General features: G+C 34.1%; 1 protein-coding gene across 10 annotated transcripts in view; it reads left to right on the top strand.

The window, feature by feature from the left end:
- NAALADL2 (N-acetylated alpha-linked acidic dipeptidase like 2) overlaps nt 1–23359 on the top strand; it is a 1266186-nt gene that overhangs the window by 733432 nt on the left and 509395 nt on the right. For all 10 annotated transcript variants that reach the window (XM_070582377.1, XM_070582380.1, XM_070582376.1 and 7 more), the window contains one exon: nt 10270–10389. In XM_070582377.1, coding sequence (XP_070438478.1) covers nt 10270–10389 — 120 coding nt within the window. The remainder of the gene's footprint in view (nt 1–10269; nt 10390–23359) is intronic.

The raw sequence follows: 23359 nt of genomic DNA on the forward strand, positions 1-23359 counted from the left end.
TATTCTAATTAATAGGACACTGGTGATTTTTCTATATCTCTTCAGACATTCCCTAATTCAAATCAAGCTTGAGAGGTTGCTGATGATGATTCTGGCATACCTACTTTTTGATTTTGAGTACATTGTGTTTGCATGAATTTCCATCAGGCAGAGCCATTAACAAGTTCTTAAATTATTCTAGTCTGACAGCCAGCAAAGCTCCCCACTACTTTGCTTTTGACAAGGTTATTTGCAGAAGAGGAGTGCCCCTTTTCTTTGAAGAGCTGTCATATCCATTCATCATATGACTGTTTTGTGTAAGCTTCCAATTTTTGCTTTCTGGTAACAGTCTAAACAGCATTTGTGATATCTGAGATGTACTTAGAAAACCTACTTAGTGCCAGCATGATGGATGGCGTACTTTGCAACTTCTTTGTAATTCATTGGGCACTGGAAAGGTGACATTGTTTACCCCATCATAATGACAGGTGGGTCAGTAAAAGGGTCCTAAGGAGAGTTGTCCTGTCAGATGCAAAATACACATTAAAATGGATACATAAATAATTTAGCATGAGTGAGGTTAGCTTCAGGGAATAAACAGTGATTTATACTTTTATTAAAAGGTAAATATCAACTATAATATTGTCATAATGTTAAAGACATTGGTATTGAGTGCTGACAATGTTGAGTCAGTTTTATAAATAGAATATATGGCTTTACGTAATCCCTGTGCAAGCATATCTTTTGTCCTTTGTGAAACCCATGCAGATGCAGAAAAGCTAAGAGAACAATTAATACTTAATATAGGTTGGTCAGATTGGGTTTGCCATGTTCTTATTTTTGAACAGGGGATTTGTTTTTATTCCAATATATTTTACAGATTTTGGAGTTTTCTTTCTGTTAAGCGTTATTGTGTGTCTGAAAGACAAGCCAAATAATGCAATTTTATGGAGAAACTTATTTTCATCAAATGTGCATAAAATATTATCAACACATTTAACACTACCTCGTTCCTCAGAGAGCACAGTTCAAGAGCCTGGACTAGCACCCTTCCTTATTAGTTGCATAACTGTGGTTTGATCACTTCAATTCTCTAAGCCTCAATATCCTCTTCTGTATAAAGGGATAATAGTACCTCAAATGGTTCTTGTGGGGAAGAAATGAAGTAAACCACCTAAAGTGACTGGCACTTAGAAAGCACTCAATAAATGTTAGCTATTGTTATTATTTGGTATAAAGTTGAAACATTTAAATAGGAGAAATTAAGAAAATATTAGAATTATATATCATAAGATTTGGAAGTATAAATTTTTACTATATTGCCTAAATATAATCTTCCTGTCTTCTGTTTAACATGACAAGTATTAATCATTAGGGAGGAAGATGCCTTATTAGTATGAATAAATAAAAATAAATATATAATTCCCTGATCATATTTTTAATTTAAAACTGAAAGCTCAAAGAAACTAGGAATGAACTATTTTATTTTTGAATGCAGAATGACAGATCATGTCAAGTTGGGCCTGAAAAAGCATCGTTTCTCTTTGTTTTGTAAAATATCAAGACACAGTTTAACACATGAAATCTGAACACTGTATCAAATATTTTGTCAAAAGTTCTTAAAGAGAAAAAATATAACCACTGCGTGGAATCCTTGGCTAACTTGTAATCAGATGTCTATTTTCTCACAGCTAGGAAGACTTTGTCTTTCTCTTTTATTTTTAATATTCTCAAAGAAAAGCAAGCTTATCAGTGATATGGTGAAAGAGCTATACACGTTTGGCTCTGAATGAGTCCCGTTATAGATAAAAATATCAGAAAGCTAAAGGAGTAGAATGGAATTGTATTGTTATCTGGGTGTGAAGATGAAGCTACTGTCTCACCAACAGAGAAACGTGAGCTTGAGGCAGTTTTTCAATGTTGAAAATGACTTTGCATTTTATTTGTCTCCTTTCTTTTTCTCTTGTGGAATCTGTCTTTTGGTCAACAATGCACAATTGTGAAATGAATGGCTGTGAACACAGTTGTATATAAAATTATCAATTTTTTTTTAAAAAACCTCCATAAAATCCTTTGGCCCCATATGACCTTTTATTTCTGATTTTATGCTCTCTATGCACTAGTTGAGTTAACAAAACAGTTTCATAATTGCTGCTTTTTTGTTTGATGATGATAATCATAAGATTCGTTTCCACGTACTTAAGGTATATATCTTTTCCTGTATTTAAAATTTAGACACAAGTATTTACAGGTAAGGAAGTAATCTATCACAACATATTGTCCATAGTTAAATATTTGTTAGAGAGGTTATATCTTTTACCTAGGAAAGAGAGCAAAAGTTTGTTTTACAAAATAAAAGTTTTAAAGCAAGGATAGCAGAATTCAACTAAGTGTTTAAAGTACAATGGACTGTTTTTCTTCTCTTCATTAAAACAAATATGGCATTTTTTAGTGAGAAAGTATTTGACTATAGACTTCTAATTTGACTAAAGTTATATCTAAAGATTCCGAATTGCTATAATTAAGTGTGATTTGAGAGAAAATTCTAGGTCAGCATTTTATTTTTATTTTTAATATGATTTAAAGCATACCACTTATAAAGTTAGGTGATATAACTTTCTTAGCAGATTTAATTTATATCTTAATTTCCATAAAATGCTAGTATTTAAATATGTAGTTTAAAAATGATATTTACCTCATTTCGGTGGATGCTGCAAATTCATTCTTTTCAGAACTAGAGAGATCTGTGCAAAGGTTAATTAGTTTACACATTATTACAATATACTAATTTAATTGATTTTAAAAGAAGCAGAATTCTGTCATATTACTTTCATGGCCTCTAGGAAGAATTTTCTGGAACGAATTTGGAGCTCCTTCAATATCCTTACCTTAATAAGTTGAGTATCATTTCTTACAGTGCCCTGTGATTATTAATGTTTTCCCTCATATTTTAATTTGATACTGAAAGATTAACTGACTAATATAGAATTTAACCAGCTGGGTCTCACTAATATAAGAAACATTCAAGGTTTAGCAAATGCATACTGCATGCCTTTTATATGCCAATCACAGGGGACAAAGTGATGAGTAAGAAAGCTTTGGACACTGCCCACATATGACTGGCAGTCTAATAGGAGAAACTGGCAGTTAGGTAACCAATTACACAACTGCATGGCTGTGAACCACTAGCAAGTCATTTAAATATTCTAAACTCCACCTTCTTCATAAACTATAAAATGGGCCAAAATATCTACCAAATATGAATGTTCTGAAGATAGACCGAAAACAGCAGATATAATCTCCATAGTAAAATTTCTAGCACAGAAAACATAAATGATTAAGTATTAATTTTCTTTTTTCTATATATCGTGTCACAACAGTCTTGTGCAGTTTAATCCTTCTCACAGTACACACGTGTGTGTTCGAGGACACATACACGCTCAAAAGCCCTGTATTCAATTTCCAATTTTCTCACAGCTGGGGTTTCCTGTTGACCTCCTCTTGCCCTCTCTCTCTCTCTCTCTCTCTCTCTCTCTCGCTGTTACTCAGCACTTGCCCTCATCTACTTCTTGACTCTTTCAACTTTGACAAGGCCTAGGCACAAGCTTCAACCCATATCTCTAATGCATTCCTATTTCTGATTTTGACCACCCAGCAAACACTTAAGTAGTGTCTTGTCCTGCCACTTTAAAAGGCCAAGCACAGGCGCCCCAGTGGTAAGCTGGACTAGCAAAGCCAACTTGTTCCTGCTAGGGAAAGTTGATTCTGTGAATCTTTCCTAATTCTACTCTGATATTTAAACCACAGAAATTTTCAAATGCTACCCATCAGGGCTTTTTTCCTTCTCTTTTTTTCTTTTTTGCCCCAGAGATCCGTTTTACTAGCGTACAATTTCCCAGCATTCAGCGCTCAGCAATAGAATAGTTTGCGAATTACAGCATGGCCACAATATTAGGTTGGGGTGGGCAGAGTGAAGAACAGTGCCGTTGAGTAGAAAGTGAGAGTGCAGTCAGATTCTACTCCCACCCTATGCCTTCCACCCAGGGCCACAGAGGCCGCTCGGAAGTCAATAACACTGTTGTATGGGGTAGAGCGTTTCCTTCTGAAAGGAGCAGTTCCATGGTCAGACAGAGTTTACCTTCTAGACAAAGCTAATGGAAGATCAAGAGTTAAGTTCTTTTCAAGAATTCCCTCAAATAATCAGAGATGTAGACCTTCTGGAAGACTTCTGGCTCCTGGAACATTTTGCAAATGTCTGTTGATCTTCCATCCTCGACATGAAACAACTGGGACTGGTCCACCGGCTCCCTGCCTGGACTTTCAATATGATGACCCGGCTTCCCCACTGCCCTCCACTCTCACCCAAGGAGAGATGATGAGTCATTCCAGGACGCTTCTCTCTGAAGCAATTAACTAATGCTGCTGCTGCTGTTACTGTTTTGTTGTTGTTGTTGTTGTTGTTTTAAGAGTCTTATTCCTCGTTTACTGCAGGGAAACAGAGTAAAGAGGTTGAATATGGGAAACATGGTAAAGTTGCAGAAACTCTCATGATCAGTTATTGCTGATATTCATGGACATCTAAATGGAGTAGGATTACTCTCTTTTGCATTAATTTATTTTATTCATTCTCATGTTGAGAAAGAATAATCTAGATCCAGTTTTTATATACTTCTTTTGTTTCTAGCATTTGTTGACCAAGTATGGCCAAATCTTCTTTTCAGTCTATAAACATTCTTTTTATTTTTTTTTTAAGATTTTATTTTTTTTCCTTTTTCTCCCCAAAGTCCCCCAGTACATAGTTGTATATTCTTCGTTGTGGGTCCTTCTAGTTGTGGCATGTGGGACGCTGCCTCAGCATGGTCTGACGAGCAGTGCCATGTCCGCGCCCAGGATTCGAACCAACGAAACACTGGGCCGCCTGCAGCGGAGCACACGAACTTAACCACTTGGCCACGGGGCCAGCCCCAGTCTATAAACATTCTTAAGTCTCCCTTTTAGTAAAAGCTGACCAACAACCAACATACTGTCACGTGTCTCAGGTGTACATCTATCAGCTAACCATTACTCCTAACCGTTGTGTACCACCTAACTTTTGCTCCTTCCTTTATTGATAAATTTCCTGAAATTCTATGCTTATTTAATCCCTACCACTGTAGGAAAATCATTAGCTTCCTATGTGAAAATAGAGGAAGATTGGCACAGATGTTACCTCAGGGTGGATCTTCTTCAAGCAAAAAATAATAATTTCTAATCATTCTCTATTACACTACCCCTTCTTTATTGTCTTTCTGGCATATCTTAACTGAGAGTCTTCTGAACTGTTAGTGTCTTTGTTTATTTTTTTATTTTGATCTCTCAGCAGGAGAAAGTAAGCACAGTATGAAGGCACCTTTGGTAACACATTTTCCTCCATACACTCAGAAATTAGAATATAACCTGACACATATTGTTGGAAAATGAAAAACATTTTCTCTTTAATAGTCTTTTCCTGGGACTTCGTATATTCATTTTCTCCTACCTCTATACATATTTTTCATAGTCTCTTTTTTAAAAGATATATATTTTTTTCCTTTTAAAAGGACTGTTTAATAAAAATGGCTAAAAGGAAAGATAACTCTGGTTGATTATGTTATTTTTTAAATGTTAGCCGAATAATACAAATGAATATGTCAATATTCTCTAAGGGACTATTTGTTAAATTTGGGAAAACTTAAAGATTTTTTTTTTCTTCCCAAGAATCTATATTTTCTTAACCTCATATGGAATCTTATTCTAAACTCACTTAATTTTGTCTGCAGACTTTGGAGACTATAGACTTAAAATATGGAAATGTAACCTGGCACTTTGATTAAACTTCTATATTACAATAGTTTTAACTTAATTTTCTTATCCTTTAGATGGATATGCATTATGTGTTATATTATAAAACATTTTGTAAATTTGTTAAATACTTACTATATGCCAAGATAGTTACTCTGGCTTATCTTTTCTATTTCTGCTATCAAAACATGGCCACTGTGCCATCAAGCATTGCATTTAGCATATGATTGTAGCAATTTTTTTTCCAGCAAGTGTATATATTACAGTAAAAAAAAAGTGATAAAATGGACAAGCCACCCCTTTATCTGACTTTTTACCCTGAAGACAACAAAATGGATTGTGTGTCACATGCTTAATGCTGAATTCACTTGGGATGTACTAGATTGACACAATAGCTGGTGTTTCTTCTGGTTGGTTGAGAGTCCAGTTTAATTAGTACTTGTGCTGTTCTAGTTATTAAATATTTTAAATAGCTAAATATCAGTTATTTAAATTAATAATTACTTAATATTAAAATATTAGTTGTTTTATATAGCTCCTTCTTTATGCCAACCCCTATCTAATTGGTCTTTATTAGCTAGAATACGGTTTTGAGCAGGAGTTTGTAAGGTGATTGATTAGTGATGTCTGCCACAGGAATGGGAGGAAGCAGCGTTGGCTTTTATGCTTCAATACATTGGTCTTCATGATAATGTCTGTGGTGGAAAGCCCTTGAACGACCTTGAAAAAGAAGTATTAATAAAATTGTGGCAATCTCTGAATTTTTAACTCTTCGTAAATACTAATACACTAATGCTTTTTAGAAAAGACAAGAGTAAACATGGGAGATCACTATGATTTTGCAAGTTTTTAATAAATGTAAACACTTTAATTTGAAGAGGATTCAAAAGCTAGATTATATAAGATAGTAGTAAGTTTCTAAAATAAAACTTGTATTTAGATGAATAGTACTTCTGATAATACTGTATTTTGTCAGTATGAGAACTGCTTGGGTTTACCATTTCTGACTTTGAGTAGAAAATTACTATTTTAGTCAAAGCAGTCTTTTCACACATTCTGTTCGTTCAGAATCTCTCTTAGAGAAGAACTAGAAGAAGTCAGAGTGATTGATTTGGTTGAAAAATGTCAAGTCTGAAAAATTTTAAAGCATACATCATTTCATAAGCATGAATAATTTTGGCTGCCTCAAAGCAGAAGAGAAACATGGTTTCTCTGGGCTCATTCCTCAGTGTGGAGCCCAGGCACCCACAGGTGAATGGCCCCAGAGATGCTTCTCTGCCCTAGGTACTTGCCGCAATCATTCTATTTATTTGACTTAGCTGACAACAGGAAATAATTCTTGTTCATTTCTCATAGCTGTTCTCTTCTGTTGCTTCTGCTCAGGTAGTCTCTTCGCTTTTGTATAGAACCCTAGAACCACTGATGTAATAGAATGCCGCTTTTCAATGTTTGATTTTTAGTCGTTGTTAATTGTCTGGTTCATGATTCCTTTTAATCACGTATTTTACCATAGATAAAAGATAATTGTATTTTATTGTTTAATGTTTGTTTCTAAAGTGTGCCAATTTCCCTTTCAGCTATTTCTATGTGGCCCACTGCTCTCTGTTTTCATCCCAATACTTTCTTAACAAAGTATAAAATATTTGGTTTTTTGTTTTGGTTGTTGCTGCTGTTTTAAGTTCTTGGATATTAGTTCAAAAATTAGTGTATAGAATTTAAATTAAAATTAATGTGTTGAATTTTTTATATTTCTCCCTGGTAAAAAAATTTTAAAACAACAGAACTAGTTCCCTTTCACTCTGCACCTCTCGGTTACTGGCTCCTACATGTGAGAGAAGTCCTCGATGGACAAACTGGTGAATACAGTATGAATAGTTCAAGAACCTAGGTTTCTGCTCATTTGACGTTTCCCAAAGGGACTAGTCAGATGTGACTTAATCCTTGGTATTTGGACATAAATTAAAAATAATACCCAACCAGTTAAGTGGATGATTTTCTAGTATGACAGAATTCTTGCAATAAGAAGAGGTTCATTGTAGCAACAAGAATGTGTGGATAGAAATGGCTTGACATTTTATCCTATCACTGTATATTGATTTGTGTCTCAGAGAAATTCAATGTGCTTTCTTGCAGCTGTGATTTTCAGCTTGCTTGAAGGTAAATAGGAAAGACTTTCAGAAAGAACCTGGTTCACAGGCATCCTTTGAAGGCAATAGATACATTTTTATTATCACCTGTCAAATTGTCAGAACATTGAGACTTCTATAATTATTGATTTTTTAATGCATAGCCTTAAAGTGCATAAGCCAAAATAAATTGATATAATGATGCCTGTGTTGAGGAATATTTTTGCTAAAAAGAAAACCTCATACCTGTTAAAATGCTATAATCTATTGACATGTGCTATTTATACGAGATGAATGGAAGAGCTCTTTAATTGAAATTGCCATTGTTGATGCAAGCTATTACTATTTGTCAATAATTTACATGTCTTTTACGGAACTGTTATTTTGCAACTGTCTATTGTGTAACTGTCTATACAACTATTATTGTAACTGTCTTATCTTTCTGGAGTGTACACAAACAAAAAGTCACAGTTTGGCCTATACCCTCTCTAACCTCTTCCCCAGCCTCTCCTAAATATAAAAAATATGTTCTTTAATATAACCCAATTGAGTAATAGTCCCGTTTTAAGATGCTATCAGTGAATCGCAAATAATTAGTAGGTACTTAGGAATTTGCAATAGAAAATATGAATTCTCTCATTTTTGCAATGTGATCACTAATATCATGTGATCTTATTTAATCAGCCTTTCAAAATCATAGAATCGTAGGTCAATAATTATTTATATGGTAACAGTATCAGCAAGCACAAAAATCGAATAAGGCACTGATTTAGTCACATTTTAATAGGAGCAAAATTATAATCAAAAACCATTCTGACAGAAGTGGTTTTAGTAATTAAGTTTTTTGGAAAATCCATTTGTAACTACAACTTAGCTTCTTAGAGATATTGCATAAACTGTAATCATTTCAGGACAGATAAGCCAGCAGTGTGTGCTGGACACCTGGGTGAGAATGGGTGTGTGATGAGCCCTTAACTGCAGAAATTTGCCTGTACTGGAAACCGAAACTAGTAGACAAATATAGGTACAGAGAGCCGGTCCAGTGAAGGCCTTCAGAGAGGCAGAAACAGATCTGTCTGAGATGCAAAGTAGAGAAGATCACATATAATTGAGCAACAGGGGAATACAATTCATCAGTAGGTAACATTTGAAATGGGCTTTAGTGTGTTAGTAAAGTTTTTACAGATGCAGCTGAATGTAATGGCTAAGGAAATATTTCTGGCATGAAATATTTCCTCTAACAGTTCTAGTTACTGATCTCTTAGTAGTATTCACATGTTCTTCTAAAACAGAATTCTTTCTTTAAATGTGCTTTCTGTGGAAGCTCTTTGTGTAAAACTGGTTGAAGTGCATTAGCTCCAGTTCAGAAGTGGGGGAGGTTAGAGGTCTGGAGTCTTCATCTCCTTTCTTTCACCATTTGCCCCCACTCACTCCTTATCAACACCTTGATATATGTATGCTGTAGTTTGAAGCAGCACATTTTGTATTATACTTGTATCATTGGAAAGCATAACAACTGCTATTTTAATAATGGAAATTACAGAAAGTAAAGCTGAAAGAAATAATCTTGGTTCATAGGAATATATGTTTGATAGAACCCTCGATGCAATACTTTTCAAGGAGGAAGAAAGGGGCAACTACATCAGAGGATTCCTATTAGAATCTCCAGAGAGACATGAAATTTTTATATTAGTAAAAGGAGACTTTTGAAAATGAGGAATATTGATGTAAAATATAAGATAACTGTAGAGGGGTAGTGGGCAGAAATAGTTGTTTAGGATCATATTCTAAAGTCTTTGAATTGTTAGATTGGCACATGTTATTGTACAGGTTGCATCCTGCACAACCTAAGGATTGTCATTCACAACTGGATATGTGCACAACTGAAACAGCTGTGCATGATAGACCTTGTACTTAATTTGAATAAAAATAGAGTCTTTGAATTGTTCTCAAGCCTGAGAATGGTATGATTCCAGTTGAACTTTAAGGAAATGAATCTTGCAGTATTTTTTTAAATGATTCAAATTCCAGAAATATGAACATAGAATATACCAAACTTGGTGGTCTGTTAGAGGCATTAACTGGGTTTGCAACTTGTTTAGAAGGGAGATGGCAGAGCAAAATGACTCTAAATGTTTTTATCAAGTGATTAAAAGAATTGTTGTACCCTGAAAGAAATAGAAAGGTATAATGTTTGTGGTGATTGGGATGACGTAAGACATAGAAATAGTTCTCCTTTGAACATTTCAAATTACTATGAATGGCTTTTGCCATACTAAATGGACAATTTGGTATAATTCCTCCAACAAGGCTTTATTTTTCTTTGTCTTTTCTCCTTTTTCAGGGTGAAGTCATTGACGTGGGTTATGGAAAGGCAGATGATTTAAAGAGGATTAAAAAAATGAAAAATACAACAAATCAGATTGCACTCCTGAAATTAGGAAAATTGCCACTACTTTATAAGGTTGGTCCAATGGCTGTTGTTCGGTGGTGGGGTGAACATTTTGTTTTGTTTTGTTGGAGTTATTCGTATCTGTGAGTGTGGAGTGTGTGTGTGTGTGAGGGAGAGAGAAAGACAGGGAGAAACAGAAAGCAAGCTAGACACAGAGGCACAAAGAGGCAAAGAGTATCACAGGAAGATGCCTTTTCCAAAACAGAAAATTTTAAATTAAGATCATGAAGAAAAAGAAATTGATCTCCTCATTTCTTAAGACAGGAGATACCATAAGCCAGATATTAGTGAGTTTGTGAAATTTTATGAAATTGGCATACCCTTGATAATAATACCTATTTGGAACACGAAAAAATGAGAACCACAGTGTCCCCTTCTTAGGACATACATGAAACTTCCAACCTATTATCAAAACTGACTAATCACCATGTGCTTTATGTTAGACTAGTATCTAGCTGGTTTACATTCCTTAGTGATGGATTTTGTCAGCTGTCTAACTTCATAGATACTGACTTTGCTTGGGAATTTAATTAAGATATAATGTGCTAGGGAAAAACAGAAGTTTTATTTACTTTATTTAAATAGAAGTTTATTAACACTCATCCACTAGATGCATTTACATAATTAAAACAGCTTGATCTAAGTATTTCATAATGAGCCACCGTAATAGGCAGCCACTACTGCTCATTCTTACTTCATTTTCTTTTTCTATTAAAAAAGAGTGGTCAGTATAGTTATGTCACTGGCACTCTCTGGTTCTGAAGATATATTGGATTTCTCCTCATCCAACTCTAAATGAGTTTTGCTAATTCCCAGGTCCAAAAATGTTTCCAGAAATCTGTTGGCACACTCTAAGGAGACAAGAGAACATCCTGTGCCTGTTTTTCATTATCTTCCAAGGTTGCCCTTATACTTGAATTTGTGTCTGATAGCAGATAACAGGCCAGAATTTTAAGATAGTCTTAAAAATACAATACACAGTGATACTGATTTTTTGCAGGATAATTTGTCAATATGTATTAAATGACTTAATCATATTTTAATCTAGTAATTCCAGTTCAGTCAATGTATTCTAAAGGGGGAAAAAAGACAGATAATAAACATGGTGACCAATGATGTGACAAAATATTAGAAATGATATATATGTCCAGTTTAGTATTGAAAATTATGCTACATTTGTACAGATAAATACGTACTACACAATTACAGTTTAAGGAGAATATTTAATGATGTGAAAATCCACATAAATCAAGAAATAAGTTATAAAGAGGACATGTGTAATAATAATAATGATATTGTTACTTCCAAAGATAACATTGTTAGTAATATGGGCTAGATATTTTTCTAAGCATTTTTTTATGTATTATCACATTAATCTTCACAATAACTGTGCTATTGAGGTAGAGACTATAATTATCTTTGATTTATAGATGGGGTAACTAAGGAAGAAAAAGGGTAAGTGACTCATTCAAAAACAAACAGCTAGTTACTTGAAACAATCAGATTTACACCCAGGCAGTCTCATCTTAGATCCTGAGTCTATAATGTGGACCTGTGTGTGCATATGTATGTAGCTGGAGTAGATTGGTCAATAGATAGGTAATCAAGATGTTAACTTGGAGTTGTTAACTGAAACTCTAAGATAAAAAAGAGGAGATATTTCAAAGTGAGCTACCCAACACCCATATTTCAAAGGAAATAACTGAAAACATGTTAGACTCTGGGTTATAAAAGGTTTAAAAATTAGGGGGAGAGGATTTTATGAATAAGAATTTGAGAAATTTATTTTAAGTTCCCCGGCAAGCCTTGTGACTAGTGCTACAGTGAAATCACATGGGGGCTTTAATGTATGTGCTCGGCAGTATGGCGGACATGGTAGACTGGTGTCTGACTCACCTGAGGACCCTAAAGGTAAGAGGTAGGTTTACTCAGCATCTAACACACGAGCACAAAAGAAGTGTCTGTATTGGGACTAGCCTGTATCCCCAGAGCTGGGAGCAGAAAAATACATGTGTGTTTCGCTTGGTAATATGATTAGTTATATGGGCTAGATATTTTTCTGAGCATTTTTTGTGTATCATCGCAATCTTCACAATAAGCATATTACTGAAGTAAGAACTATTATTATCTTTAGTTTGTAGATGAGTATCATTAGTACATGGGGAAGGAAATAAAACAGCGTATACTTCTTCTCCAACAACAGACCTGAGCTGACAGAGGGGCAAGAAGATGAAATTTTAAATCAAGTGTAGAGTTTTGATCATGATAGGAGGACTAGACATTCTAATTACTTAAGACTAGTGACAAATTGATTACAGGAGTTTTTACCACCAATAATCAGGAAAAGTCTTTATCTAGGTGTTTGGAGAGTAATGTTCCTCTCTGGACATGTTTTAAAAGGGCAATGGGAAACAAAGTGGCCTTGCTTTGGGAACATTATGTGAATCCTGCTTGTTCAACCTACCAGGGGTATATTTGACTAAAATATTATTTGTGACAGGGGCCACTTATTTAAATTGGGTAGATGGAATTATGGGTGATTTCTACTTCTTTACATTTTCCTGAATTTCCAAATCTTCTACAATGATTGCATGTATGTTTTACAAGGGAAATAAAAACTTAGGATAAGGCATTTAAAAATTATTTAATGGTGTTCATAGGCCAAATATTCAAAATCCTTACCAGTAGATAATGGGTTAAAGAAAAGCTAGTTTCTTTGTATTTGACTGCTCTAGAGAATATTTACACTATGAAACCCTTTGGCCCTAGCTACAAAGTCGTGAATTACTGAATTATCTAGGACACAACAATCAAGAACCTGGTATATTTTTCTTGATCATTTATTTTCCTTGTAGAACTGTGAACAGGTTTAACAAAGAATTCTATGCAGAATCCCCTCCAGACAGTGCCTTGTCACCACAGCGGCTTTATCTTCTAGGGCAGAGGAGACAGGGCATCCTTTCTTTAACCCTCCCAATGCCATCCTAGCCATCTCTGTTTTCTTCAGATTGTCACAGAGATTTGAAAGATCATTGAAACTATATGTATTGATACACCTTCACATAGTAAAGAGAAAGGCAGCGTGGATTAGACAAAGCGATACAGCATGATTGCAGCCGAGTTTGCTCCGCCTGTCCTTCAGATAGATTCTGAAGCTGAAATTCAAACGTGAGGTAATAGTGTAATACAGCTGGTTGGAAAAAGGTAGAGGACCAATTCACTTCTGTGTGAATCACAACTGTTAATCATGATTCAGAGCGAGCGTCTGGAAAAAGTTAATCTTATTTTAGCTGTGTAGTAGTTACTAAGTCATAGTTCAAAAACAAATTTGGGAGGGAATCTGCATCTGAGATAGGGAGGGCAAAGGGCAAGTGTAATTGTGATATTAAATTCTCTCCTGAAATGAGTGGTAGAAAAATAATATGCAGCCAAGAAGGAAGAGATCTCCTTAGTTTTACCGTAAATACTATGTATGTATTAATTTAGTCTCCAGGAAGGGATTGATGAGAAAATCCCCACATTGTGTAGCAGGAACTGTTAAAGGCTTTTAGATCCATGTCTTGACATCCACAGGTATTGCTGCAGGAGAGAGCCAGCCAAGTTCTCCAGAGCTAGCTTGTACAAGTTTCCTTAAGCTTAAAACTTAAAGGCTCTAGGTTTATTTTAGCTTTGTGTTTACAGTAGTTGATTTTATGGGAAAATGCTTTAGTTCTCTAAGCTTTGAGACAAAATATTCCTTTATATGTCATAATGGATTCATTTAGATTTCTCTTAGTGACAGTCTGAGACATAGTAATGCAAATCCTAAGACCCTCACAAATTCCCAAATTGCTGAACAGCACTCTAGTATGAAATTTATTTTTACAAAATGCAATAAAAGCATTTGGCTTTCTTAAGAACCATTTTCACAAAAAGCAATAATAAAAAAAATTACTGTGTACTCCATGACAACTAGAAATCAAGTAAATCCCACCAAAACGTGGAGGGCAAACCATTGTCTAGGTCCACATCATAAATCAGCCCCACTTCTTGTAGGAGTCAAACTTGTACGTAGTAAAATTAGAAATGAATATATATCTTATACCTTTTGTGCATGGCAAAATCACACACAAGAATCCACAAATGCTATTGCTATTTTTTATAAATGAAGTAACAAATAGCTCATTACTAGTACTGTTATATAGTAAGATATCAGTAAATATTAGCTATTTTTTGTATTTTTTTATATATACTTTCATTCTCTTTTTTTCTTTTTTAAAGATTGGCACCTGAGCTGACAACTGTTGCCAATCTTTTTTTTTTTTTTTCCCTGCTTTATCTCCCCAAATCTCCCCCGGTACATAGTTGTATATCTTATTTGTGGGTCCTTCTAGTTGTGGCATGTGGGATGCCACCTCAGCATGGCCTGACGAGCAGTGCCATGTCCCTGCCCAGGATCCAAACCTGCGAAATCCTGGGCCTCCGAAGTGGAGCATGCGAACTTAACCATTAGGCCACGGGGCCAGCCCCCCTACACTTTTATTCTTATAATCACAATTTTAATGATCCAGGAATCCAAATAATTTTGTAGTTTTCTACAAATGAAACATTTTTCTATCTATTCACCAGATGAGATTTATATTTTAATATGAATTGTGCATTGTTTGGCCAGTATATAACTTAACCAACTACCACATAAGTCCATAAAACAATCTTAATCAGGTAGGTCTTTCAGAAGAGCCTGGAGGGAAACAAGAAGTAGGAAACAAGTGTTATGGGTTTATACTTTCAAAAAGATTGTTTCCCACAAATTATGGAGTAGTATTATTTAAAGAAAAAGTAAACTTCATGCTATTTGAGTTTTAAACCCAACTTAATCCACAAGGTAAGTAAATTTAAAACATTGAGTTGGGGACTTCGTGAGGAAAATCGATAAATATTGAGGACTTACCAGTCAATACTCAACAAATGGGCAATTGGAAGATCAATAAGAAGTCCTCTAGTTCAGGTAAAGTAAATACTGAGAAACACTATATTTTGAAAACTAACTTCACATGAAGCATTTTCATACTTTTCATATTTGCCGAACTATACTTGAAGTTTCATTTACTCCAACCTCCTTTTATTTTCTGATGATGTTTATTGGATCCTGTGATAACTACATTCAGAGGAATTATATTTTCTTTATTCCAGTTGATAGAGAGGAGCATTTGCCCTATTTTATGTGGTAGAAGCTTAAGATGGTAGAACTGAAATTTAATATCTTATTTCCCCAAATTAAAATACGATGCACTTAGCTCATACTTAGTATAAAAAAAGTGTGGTGCCTAGTACAAGAGTACAACAATGTGTATAAAAAAGAGTTTAATATTTTTGAAGGTGACATATTCATGGTGTGTTGTGTTCGTCTGTGTGTGTGTGGGTGTGTGTGTGGTGTATGTATATGCACATTGGTACAACCTTACGTGTGATGTGGCTTGAGGCTGGGAAGATAGGAAAGAAAAGAAAGACTCCTTTTCCATTGAAATTTTGATGCATTATAATTTTCCCTGATAGTGATAATCCTAGCAGATCTATTTATAGGACATTCTATGAACGTTTCAGATGAAGAAGAAATGTTTAATTCAGTGTCATTGCATGATGTTTGTAGGTATGGTTTTGTATATGGAGGCAAACCTGCTTGTTTTTTAAAGACAATTTTTGAAAGTATTTTATCAACAAAAATAAAAAGTGAACACTATCTTGATTCTTAGGGTATGCTTGTTCGCTGACTAATTTAATGAGGCCCTTTGTATCCAGATTTTAGAAGTCATTACAAAAGACCAGTGCTCCCTATTTTGTAATTACAAGTCTCCAAACCTGCTCCATTGATCATGGAAAACACAATCAGGACTAGAACACAAAATCAGAAAAACAATCGTTTAATGCCTTTAAAAGATATCTGTTGCTTTCTAAATCAGACTGCTTTCCATTTTCCACTGACTGACTTTAGTTATTTTTCTAAATGACTTAGACCAAATATTACCATATTTACAAAAAGTAAGTAATTTTTGTTGAAATATAACTTCAATCATAAGTTATAATGAAAAAACTTCAGACTGTGTCATTATTCTGCCATTTAGCAATCAGACTTTAAGAAAATGAATTTAGAACAAGAATAACTAATCAAATGCTTCAGATCCTATTCCTAACATTAGAGTATTTTTCATGGCCTAAAACCAAATGAAAGTGTGTCTACAAATCCTCAAAGTCTATCATGAATGAATCCCATAATTTGGAAGTCATGTCTGTATTTTACCTATGTGATAATATCATTTGATTACATTTAGCGACCATTCAAAAATTATGAAATCATTAGTGCCAGAATGTTTTAGAAGGGTTGATTTTGTACATCTTATTGTAATATGGTCAGCATAATTAATCCCCATGTATGCATGCAAGTTTGGCACCGCAAGAAAAGGTGCAGAGCATTTTGTTTCTTATAACTAAATGTTATCGTATAACTTAAGAAAAGCGAGAAGTCAAGAAAGAGACAGAAAAGGAGGGAGAGAGGAAGGAAAGGAGGGAGAGAGAGAAACAGCAGTTGATTCCTTCTAGTTCACTCCCTAGAATTACATGTTTCAGAAATCTTTTTTATATATTATATATTACTTTAAAATCTGAAAGTAAACTTTAGACATATTTTAACTTTTTTGGCAATTATTTGGACTCACCAATACAGATGTCTATTATGGTAGTAACATATGGCTTTGTGGTAATCCTGAGCTATCCTTCCACAGTTCAGCTTTTCCCTCTCCCCCTGACTCTGGTTGACAGTTTTCATTTTTTCCTGCCGTAGATCAGTTTCCCAGTTCTTCCAATCCGCTATATTTGCTCTGTGTTCAACAGGTAACTTGTTTTAGACAGAGAAGCACAGCATGGCAAGATGCAGGGATGGTAGACAGGCTCAAGTCCAAGCTCTTGTGCTTGGTGGTTATGTGACTTTAGAATAGTAGCTAACCCCTCCGAAGTCTTAGAGTTCTTTTTCTTTTCAAAAGACCTCTACAATGGTGATAAAAATAATCCCCACTCATAAGATGAGTGAGCATGAAATCTGAAAATGCATGCATAAATTCTTAATAAATATTAGTTATTATTAGTAAGCCCTTAAAATCTGAATGAGATTCTAAAGAGAAAGGGCATGAATTTTATAACAGAGAAATGACAGCTCTCATACTTGTAAATCTGAACTGAAGATAATATACTTACTAAATAAGTCAATTACAGAAGTATTGTCTCTCAAGATTGTACTTTTACATTATTTAACTATAAATATTATGTTGATACCATGTAGCATAATTTGAATCTCAATTAAGCAAAAAAATTAAAGAGTCAACTTTAATAATAAGGGAGACATAATATAAATGGAGAAATGCATGTTAAGAATAAATATAATGACTATTAAGGAGGAATATAAATGGTGACCTAACAGGATCGTATGTGCTTTCAATTTTTATGTTCCTCAGTGTTTGTTTTTATGCAGACTCTTTCTAAGGTGATTGAAGTATATAATATTAAGAAAATAATATTATTTTAAGAATTAAAACTATATTACATTTATAGAGCAGTAGTATAAACATCTAATACAAATTTTGAATTTATTTTGAAAGTTGAAGTATCATGTATGGCTACAAGAACATCATGTAATTGCCTACATCATAAGGTTGTAGTAGAAATTAACTGAAATAATACATGTAAGTCCTCGATGCAATGCCTAGAACATACTAAGAAGCACTCATTAAAAGTTGGCTAATATTTTATTTAACCACACCAAAATGTTTTATCAGGTACAGCATTTTCTACTTGCTTTTCATTTTCTTAGTAGACACCATTCTGTGTGGTCAACATCCCACATCTTATCATTCACTGAGTGGTATAATTCCTGCCCTATGTTTGTTTGTTTTCAGTAAAGGCTCAGGACTTCAAAGAAGACTTTAAGATTATTTCAGGAATGATTATGGTGTTGAAACTTCTATTCAAGATTTGCTTTGAATTTAGAATATCCTAAAACAGAATTTGAGATTTTGTATAGTTCCTTTCACTCCTGCATTGACGTTTCATAGAGGTGATGGGTGTTAATTTATTTTTTTAATTAAAAAATAAGTAAACTTTGACGGTATAGTAACAATGTTTTAAAAGAATCCACTTGATGTCTAATTATTAATCATTATCCATATGGCTGTAAGTTCTTTTTTTTCCCTCCATTCACTGTCTTCTGATAAAAATAGATTAATTAATATCTTGCTCAGGAACACATTGGTAAGGAGTCCTAGGCAGCTGCTTGGATTTTCCTAATTTGTTGTTGCTATAAAATATGTGAAGACAGAGATAAATTACTTCTGGAAAGAAGTATCATTGGAAGAAATTTAATATTTGGGGGAAAAAAGTACCTATCCCTAAAATTTATGCAATTAAAATTAAAGCTACATAATGTATTGTATCTAGTTTCAAATTCAATAGACTTCCTGTTTTTATAACAAATTAACCTTTAATAAGCTATAACACTTTAATGTAGCTACACAAGCTTAAAATATTCTCACTTGAACTTTGAAAACAATATACATTCAATAAAATACTCTAATAAGTAATTATTATCATATAAGTTAATTTATTATTCTCATAAATATTCATTAAATTGCTTTTTAACTAAAAATATATATTCACTGTGTTTATGCAAAAGTTATTTGGAAGGTTTTATAGCCCAATATATATTATAGTTAAGAATAAAGCTTTTGTGGTTTTAATAATGTGCAGTTTTACAAAAAGCCTATTACAGATTTAAAAAGTTACTTTTATTTACTAGATTTGCGTTTCCAAATTTTATTCAATCTTTATTTACATTTTGTATAATTTCTCTTGTATTGCATTTTAGATTCCACCTAGTAAGCTCATTTAATATAATACATTTCTTATAATTTAAAAAAATGAACATTAAATACATGATTTGAATATTATACTCATCTAATATCTAAATTTTAAAACTTTTACAATACTAATAATTCCAATCATTATTGGAATAATTCCACATCTTAAATCAATTTTGAATTGGGAAACTAGAAAATATGTCTCTATAATTTCAGAAATATATGTAGTATAATAGCAGACAAATCTGGACAAATATTCACAATCAAGGAAGAACTATTAGCAGATTCTTCAAAGAAAATTATGTTTGTTCTTCAATTTTCAGTTATAATTTTCTTTTTGTTGTAACCTAAGTCAATTAGGCTGTTAGAATTACTATCCCTACCTATCAATTAAAGAACATGCTTGTTTTTCATAAATACATAAATTACCCATATCGAACTTCTTTTGTAATTCTCACACAACAACAGTTTTCAAGGAGTCTTAGGATAAATTTCATCGTATGCAAAACAAGTCATTGAATGAAATGCAGGAGGAACCCTTACAGTTCTAACACACTGTGCTTACTTGACATTGTTCCAATATCCAAATTAATGACGTTTCTAATACAATTTCTTTGCCTTTAAATAATAATGTATCTGTAATTAAATAGTAGTGCAACTTGGTGATAGTATTATGGATATTAAAACATCTGTGATGTAGTCTAAAATTTAATTTCAGTTCTGTTAAGAAAAAGACGATTTTAACTCTTTGCCTTAGATTTTGGGTGATTTCAATGTCTATTCTAAATTTTATAAACTTTACAAGCTCAAAGATTCCTTAGCTTAAGAGTAAAACTGGAAAAAAAAATTCTCTGTAATATTTAGATTAAAATGGAATTGGCTTTTCCCCCAAGTACCATTATTTTACAGATAGCAAGCGGTGTTCTATCCTCTTCAAAGCCTTCTTTGCTGAGTTTTATGCGACTTCCATAGGAAGTTATCTAAACCTTTTACACTTGTGATGTGCCTGTATTAAATTTTTGTTTTTAATTTAGAACAGTAAACAAAAGGAAGAAGTCAGTCCCTATTGCCTTCCTGTGGTATTATGTGTGCTGCCATAGTCTCTACATTTTAACATTTGTAGTCATTGCTTTCACCATGTTTTGATGTACAGCAGCCTTTTCTGCAGTAAACCAAAGATTCCAGTAACTACAATCAGATATGACTCTGATTGGATCAAAAGATTTATTGATGGGATCACTAATAAAATAATTTAATATCTAACATTTTCAAAATTGTCTGCAATATTCTGGGTTCTTTATTGTCTGTCATTCTTAGACAAAGCAAAATGACAAAGTTTTTATGCTAAATCAGAAATAAAGGGGTCTAGAGAAACTAGTAAACCGAGCTGGAAACAATGAAGTGAGACATGGCTACAAATGGCGTATTTCATGTGATGATTGGCAAAACACATATAAAAATATTTTTCCCAGGTTTTTAAAAAATTTCTAGTCTGACTTATTAAATATGTATATTTTTCATCTTTTATTTTGACTGGCTTCATCATTTGTGTACTTTAATGAAACAAACCCATTTTTAACATAAGGTAGCATATACATCAGGCAGCGGATATGCCAGGAAATAATTTTATTTTACAATTAATTTGAGGTTTTTTTTAAATTTCTGATTGATTAGAAATTGCAATTCTAAAGCCTTTTGCCCTGAAACTGAGAAACACATACATGTAGATGGCACTTCCAAATCAGCAGAGTATGAGACCATGTTCATGTGATTTGAGAGGCTTTGGGAAGCCCTCTCTGGCCTAAATTATATCCATTAAATGCTGGAAATTAAAAGTTACTACTTCACGGGGCCGGCCCAGTGGCACAGGGGTTAAGTGTGCACGTTCTGCTTCGGCGGCCCAGGGTTTGCTGGTTCCGATTCCGGGTGTGGACATGGCACCACTTGTCATGCCATGCTGTGGCAGGCATCCCACATATAAAGTGGAGAAAGATGGGCATGGATGTTAGCTCAGGGCCAGTCTTCCTCAGCAAAAAGTGGAGGATTGGCAGCAGATGTTGACTCAGGGCTAATCTTCCTCAAAAAAAATAAATAAATAAAAGATAGTTACTATTTCATATGTTTAGTAGGCAATTTGTCAAGATATCACTATACACAATATAATTTATAAAGATTTTATTGAAAAATAATTTATATCAGATAATAACAATTTAGTATCCTTAGCATAGGAGAAAGGGTAGGAATACTCCATCTAGAAGATGGGGCTAGGAGTAGAATGGGTAGCTAAAGACACAATTCTTCACAATTCTGACCTGAGTGGTCTTTGTGTATACATTTAAATCAATTGTTTATTTGTACTTATGATGAATTTCCTACCTCACATCCCATGGCTTAAGGTAGACCATCTGATCAGTTCTATGGGGTTCGAGTCCCAGCTCTACCACTTAATCGCTTTGAGTCAGTCTTCAAGTCTTTTGACCTCTATAAGACTTAATTTTCTTCCTTGTAAAACCAGTATAATAATAGTGCTGTCTCTCTATCACCTAGCTTTTAGTAAATGCACAATAAATGTTCGGGTTTTTTGTTGTTATATTGTACCCATGGTAAAGGAATAGTTCTTATTTTCACTGGAGGTTTTTAAAAACATAGTTACCTGAGTAATCCCTGTGTAAAAGTGTGATTTTCTGTCAGATCCGTTATCTCACATAAACACTCATAATACTCCCAAACTGGCTGTGAAGGAGGGATGGTCACTGCTCCACAGTGAGTAACTAAGTCTCTGAGAGTGTGTCTTCTTAGTGTCATACGTGTATTACACAGAGACTAAGTCTGTTAGTCCAAACCCAGAGCACTTTCCGATCCCCACAGCTCATTAATTTATCTGTGTTTATGAGGAACCTTTACTGTAAGATGCCTTCTCTCAGACCTTAGCACCATGGTGGCTTCAATCTTGGTTCTTTACAACTAGACAAAGAGTTTTCAGGTTACTTTCAAATGGTTCAGAATGAGAAAGATACACGAAAGATAAAGCAAGTGTGGAAAAAATTTAACTTCTGGAGAAGTCAGGTGATTAGTATGTGAGTGTTAATCGTACTATATGTTCCTTTCTATTGAAATCTTAAAGGTAAAAGCTTTCAAAATAAAGTTGGATGGGGGTGGGAGTGAGGGTATACTTACCCAGGATTCTCAACAGGTGCCTGAAAATGCCTCTGTTTTGGCATTAATTTAGCTTTTCTCCCCCCTGCCATGGGAGCTGATTGAATGGTTCCAAGACACGCTTTCCATTTGGACAAGATTTCCCGTTTATGTGGAGAGTCTTTGAGTCAGCTTCTGCCCTTAGTCAATCAAGCATACTAATCAGAGGATTCAGACTTACCACCTTAACTGTCCAAAATCTGACTTAAGGGGTAAAAAAATATCACTTGGTATTCTCCCTGCAAGGTATGGTAAAAATCAACTGGTGGGTTGCATATGGTCATTATGGTTAAATCACTGTACATCCACAGTGACTGAATTTTGATGTTTTTATCAGATTACTGACAGCCAGGAAGACATAGCCTTAGGCACCTAAACAAAAGAAAGCTGAACGTGAATTGGTGTTGAATTTGTTCCTGACTAGAGTGCCTGGTGAAATCATAGGGCACGTGTATATTTGAGCTCGTTTATTATTAGAGAAGAGTTCTCATTAAATTCTTCAGGAAAGTGTTGCCATTAAATCTTATCTTGAATGAGAAGAATTTGTAACTTGAAAATGTTTATGAATATTTCATAAGAATCATCTTAGGGTGCATGCTTGTATGTGATAGCCTGGCAAAGGTTGACAGATATGTGGCATATTGTAATGACTTGATGGATGCATATGGAATGTTTAATGGAAAAGTGAGAAGTGCCTGCTGGGCTGCTGTGAACTCCTTCCAGTATTGTACTGATTTTTCTTGGCTATTAACACAATCCTCCCAGAAAGGAATAGGTACTAATTAACGAGTTGAAAATGACAGGGTTATTTTATTGCACTAACTGGACCTACAGGAAATATGTTTAGAAGAAGGATCAGCGATTTATTCGTTTCTTTTTATTAAAACGCATTTTAAAAATGCATA

Source organism: Equus przewalskii, chromosome 18 (genome assembly GCF_037783145.1).
Source record: "Equus przewalskii isolate Varuska chromosome 18, EquPr2, whole genome shotgun sequence".
In the NCBI taxonomy this organism is placed as follows: Eukaryota; Metazoa; Chordata; class Mammalia; order Perissodactyla; family Equidae; genus Equus; species Equus przewalskii.